General features: G+C 38.6%; 1 protein-coding gene across 1 annotated transcript; it reads left to right on the top strand.

Moving 5' to 3' along the window:
- The first annotated feature begins 3,728 nt into the window (after positions 1–3,728).
- On the top strand, positions 3,729–4,913 carry LOC149112265 (uncharacterized). Its single transcript, XM_089290088.1, has 2 exons — positions 3,729–4,080; positions 4,637–4,913. The coding sequence occupies exons 1-2, from the start codon at positions 3,729–3,731 to the stop codon at positions 4,708–4,710; spliced, it is 426 nt and encodes a 141-aa protein (XP_089146214.1). The 3' UTR covers positions 4,711–4,913.
- Positions 4,914–5,543: the final 630 nt, after the last annotated feature.

Here is a 5,543-nt window from a genome sequence, read left to right on the forward strand (position 1 = left end):
AGTTCAAAGTACGGAACTTGATATAGTGCACGGGTCATTTTGCAATTTATGTACGTTGGCTTTTGGGCTGGCGTTACATATCTTCGCTACACAGTGCTGACGAGCCCCAAGAAGGGCGAAACAGCTGTCCACTGTTGCGATCCTACTTTATCGGTTCTTGTCATGTTGGTGTCTTGAAACGTTTTTCACGCAGTATCAGCCTTGCAGTCTATTGCTTATCCATAATAATATTCAGAAGTTAACTCTAACTCTACGTAAGAATCTCTTTCCCATTCATGTAATTGACAGGATCACTACGAAGGATCTCAGCAGGAGCGCGCAATAAACAAATCGAAAATAAAAAAGTCCGAAGGGCCTCAGGTTTACTTCAAGATTCCTTACATATGGCGATTTTCTGTCACAGCACAGACTGGTCAAAACTCGCCAACTCCTTTACATTTTTAAGCCCATTAACATCAAACTCGTCTTCACGAAGGTGAAAGATTCATTCCCCCAATATGCTCCAAACGCACAAACGTTCTTGGTATATCTACTGCATTTTTTAACACTTATCTAGAAATAATTTGAGAGAAATAACTTGGCAAACAGGTTAATATGGGATATTATCCCTCTTACAGTTCATCTTCCCTTCATCGGATATTGGCTAATTACCTCTTGACTGTTCACCTTACATTTAACGGCTGTTTGACGTGTTTTAAAGAGGTCTGTGGTAGCCGTATTCTACGGAAGGCGGATGTTACTATGGTTAATGTAAAAAATGTTGGTCCCAGTCTCTGCTAAAAGCAAGTGAAATTCGCTAGGGGCAACGCCGCAAGACCTTCACAGCATAAAGAATTAAAGCAGCAAAAATTAAACAACACGGAAAAAATTCAACTTCGCATTATCTGGGTAGCTCACTGGCATCGTGAGAGGCCAGCCGTGGAACAAAAGATGTAAAACTCCTTCCAGTGATTGCCGGGGTGAGATATTCACATGTTGCTGTATGTACATGGGAAAAAATGCAATAAAAATATTCAAATAATCTAATGCAAACGAGATCATAAAACTAAGCTTAAAATGTAGATTTGCCCGTTTTTTAAAAGAAAAGAAGCAAGAGAAAATGAGTATTAAACATTTAATGGTAGTGTATTGAATTGGAGAACTCCAGATAAAATATATTTGTTTAGAAAAATTATAAATTGAAAATATTCCAATTTGGATTTAAAGTACTTGTGAAAAGATTACTGTTCAAAACCCAACTATGTAAGTAAGTCTAACCAATCAGTGCTCGGAATACTGCTAACACGGAAATTGACTACCAATCGGGATTTTCTGGAAGAGTATTTTGATGATTTTCACTCTTCTATCGAAGCTATGACACAAAACGCACAAACAAACAAAGACCTTAAATAGATCGAAACACATAGAATATGTAGATAGGTATGGTGATAGGTATGGTGATAAGGGAAATCCTTGTAGTACACCCCTTGAGAAGGTTTGAACCAGTTCGTAGTGAAACCATTGTTGATTACTGCACTTTCGATAGCATTCGCTAAGCCAAATCGCTTTGGATTTCTGTCCTTTAACCTCGGACCAGTTAGCTCTCCAAAATCTCCAACTATTGTTAAGACGTTCCGGCAGTCAAATCGGCGCAAAATAGATTTGCATCATTCTCGAATTGACTGAACGTAACTTCATCTCCCTTTTCATGTTCCTTCTCTACTTGCATTGGATCTTGTCCGATTTTGTTCGATAATATTTCAGTCGATAAGATAGATAGGTGTGGCAATAACACTGCACTTTCGATAACACCCTCCAAGCCAAATCGCTTTGGAATTTTTTCTATTTATCCACGGACCAGTTAACTCTCAAAGTCTCCAACTGTTTTCAAGACATTCTTAACGGCGGTCAAATCCCCACAGAATTGACTTACACGTAACTTCATTTACAAATACTTTGATTCCTTCCCTGCTTGGATCTTGTCCGATTTTGTTCGATAAGATAACTGGGTATGGTGCCATGGCGATAAGGGGTGTCCTTGTAGTAAACCTCTAGAAGGCTTGAACCAGTTGGCAATGAAACCATTGTTGATCCCTGCACTTTCGATACTTGTGTAAAAGGTACTTACGAGACTGGGCCTTCAAGTTCCAGAGTTAAAGGTATCTAGAATCCTCATCGTGAAGGACCATTGAAGAGAGTCAAAGGCTTTTCGGAAGTCCAGTCAGTGAAAATAAGAAAGCGGGTAGGTTTTGCGATTTTGCGTGTTCCATGCCATATATGATATGATATTCCATATCAGTAATGAATCTGATATTTTACCCTATTATATTTTTCCCTTAATGAATCCTGCAGTTTGATCAGTATGTACTACATTTGGCTGAAGCGATGGTTTTAGGCTTTTGGTTATAGTCATAGTTGATTTCTTTTAGTCCACATTGACAAGAGTCACCAGTTCGAGCAGCGAGCCACCTTCTTTTGTAATTAAAGTTAGGATCCCTCTTCGCGGGGAGATGGCAAATTTATTTGCGTCATAAGCGTCATTGGCACTCCCAAATAGGTCCTACCCCAATCATTGGAAACAAGACGTTTATAAAATTCAGAGGTAAATCCATCTTGGCCGGCAGTTTTATCAACCTGAAAATGTTCTGAAACTGTAGTTTGCATTCCAAGAAAGTTAATGATCCTTTAAATGAATTCTATTCCTGTCCTCATCCGCGAGTTGATAAGTGTTCAATATAACCATCGAAGTCATATAATAGTGTATTACTTCAGATGAGTAGATTCCTTAAGTGATAATACTTTTCAATAGTGTCTAGGATCAGTTTTTCACTATTTGTTATTGGATCGTCTTCCATTCCAGTTCTGTGCTGGTATTTTGCTTGCAATTCTTCTTTTCGAGGGGCATTCTCCGGAGGGGGAGGGTACTTTGGGAATTTCTGGGTAGGGATGTGCCGCTGGGACCCTGGAACCCTAAGCCTAAACCAGAGCTAGTTCAGCTGAATTTTGCTTCCCTATACTAGAGTAAACTCCCTAAATCCCCCCATCTATCGACACTGTGGAGGCTTATTTACGTAAATTTAAACTTACCGATTTGATTTTGTTATATTTTTGAGTGGCAATTCCTGGTTTCCTTAAAATCTTCAACCAACTGGTCAGTTTCGCGAAAAATGATGCCCTATTCTAGACCCAAATGCTTTGATTTATATACCCTATCCTAGAGTAAACTGCTTGAAAACCATACCCTTCACAGCGGCACATAACTATATAGCCCATATATGACAGTACCCTCCCCCCCGGGGGCATTTTCCATTCCCCGATTATCATGACATTACATACTTGTGGTTTCACTATAGTTAGTATCATCCGAGCTAAAATCTCTATCAAAAGAATTAGTTTTGAAACATTAGGGAATTTATTTTTGGTATGTAACATGCACAAAATTAATCGTAACTTCAATCTTAAAGTGATAACAAGAACTGAAGGAAATTTGAGGGGGAGCAAAGCTAAGATTGGCCATTTTTGTGGTCGGTGAGTCGTGAGAAACCCATCTGTAAATCATGAATGACATGTACTCCGTGAGAAGTGTCAGTCTCCAAGAATCCTGAAAACAAATTTTGAGTCATCGAACATAAAATTGAGTTTCCAAGACTCCCCCTTTTCTTCACCCCATCCCCTTCTCTGGGCCCATAAAGCTTGCAAAAAAAAATCAAACGCGTAATTCATAATAAAAAGCAGACTCTCATGGAGTAATGAGAGAAGTGCTTCTCGGATTGAAAGTCTTGAGTTTGTCAACAACAATTTCAAACATTTTGGAAGCGATTCGTTGCCATGAAAATGTCTACAATTGCGTCACGCTTGTTACTTTTTGCAGATTACTCGAGATGGCGTTCATGTTCAAACTGGTGTCTGTGCTTATCGTATTAAGCATTTTCTCTGACGTCACTAGTCTGGGAGGCCGCGGTTGGTTTAACTCAAATCGACATGCTGGCGATATCAGGTTCATGCAATCCCCCTCGTTGATTTTTCCCGGCGCTAATGCTAAGGCCCTTGACCCCTTGCTCACTGCAGTCGTCAAAGCGGTAGTTAAAGAAATTTTATCAGGTGAGAAGAAGGATAAAGGTGGTTAGTGAATTATATAGTTCAGTATTTGTTTGTAAAATTCGCACAGTGAGACTGACATCTTACGCTTGCGTTGTTTTGCAGAGGACGGCAAAGAAATGTAGATAGATTTATAACGCACGTGCACAGCCATGGTTCTCCTCATTAAATCTTTTGTTACTGGGCCTGAGACGGACGGCGACATGGAATCTATACGTTTCAAAAAAATGTTAATGACGTTATCTATACGTCTGTCCTTCAATTGATCATAAATAAGAACCAATCAAAAGGCGAGAATAATTTGACTTATGATATAAAACGCTATTCGGATTCTCGCGTAAACCTTTCTCGTTTATCTCAATTTTCTCGAAAATAGAAATTTGTAGGGGCTGTTTAGAGTAGATTGTGCCAGGAATAAATACTACTTATATCAGTATAAGCCCAAACAAAAATTAATCTGAGGATCATTCAGGCCAGTCAGTTTGAATGAATCATAATCATTTTTAAATAACACTGAACATTTTAGATAAATGATGTATTTTGATTTGTCTGATTTCAGACCAGGACGACGAAGACGACGGAAACCAACCCAACAATGATCAAAACCCATTTGGCAATGATCGAAACTGGTAAATCCGGCAAGGATCAAGATCTTTTCAGCGAGGACTGAATGGATAGTCCAGCGTCTCTCTGTATTTGGACTTTTGTGAAATAACTTTACAAACAATGAAATATGAAAATAAGAAAATTAATTGTAGCCTGTATTGAAAGCTGTTTTGTTCGAATTGTTGGGAAAATAGGACAAAAATTAAACAAACCTCTCTTTATTTGTATAATCACTTTGAGTTACATGTGTGTTTTTGACAAGTTTGATTGGACGAAGAAAGCCCTGGAAACGATTGATTACTTCCCTGTTTTAGGTGTAATGTTTTACCAAATCACAGGCATGCCATGTATTTCAGAAGAAATATTTTCTCCCCTTTACTTATGGTCTATGCATTTTTCCAGTTCGTCATAGAGTTACCATATTGACGATATTCTGGGCATTCCAAGTGCCATTCTTTGTTCGTCTTAATGGACACTTTTGTTTGGGCATTTGTTTTCTTTGAAAAAAGGGCTTTGTCCAGAATTTTCATAAGATTACTTCTGCTGAGCCGAAAGCAAATCTGTCACAGCGTTTATCTGAGTTCGATTATGCAGCACACAAACAATACTGAACACGGGATAAATTAAAATTGCAGCATCTATAGAGACAAAAATTTTCCATTCACGACTGCCAAACTCAGCAGCGTCACTCGCAGTTTCCTTTGTACTGAAGAATAATATGCAAGACGCTTTTATGAAAGTCGGCTATCACAAAAACGATTATTAGATTCTATATGACCTATATTCATATTCGCCGAAGATAACGTTAATTTAGGACAAGTTCGTGTTTGGCTGTGGCAGTTTTGGAAGAAACTGCATAC

Source organism: Orbicella faveolata, unplaced genomic scaffold (assembly GCF_042242905.1).
Source record: "Orbicella faveolata isolate gen_17 unplaced genomic scaffold, um_ofav_v1 contig_2, whole genome shotgun sequence".
Lineage (NCBI taxonomy): Eukaryota > Metazoa > Cnidaria > Anthozoa > Scleractinia > Merulinidae > Orbicella > Orbicella faveolata.

Coding starts and splice junctions, on each gene's coding strand:
- LOC149112265 (XM_089290088.1), top strand. CDS start 3,729: ATGAGAGAAGTGCTTCTCGGATTGAAAGTCTTGAGTTTGTCAACAACA. Junction 4,081..4,636: donor AGTTAAAGAAATTTTATCAG/GTGAGAAGAAGG, acceptor GTCTGATTTCAG/ACCAGGACGACGAAGACGAC.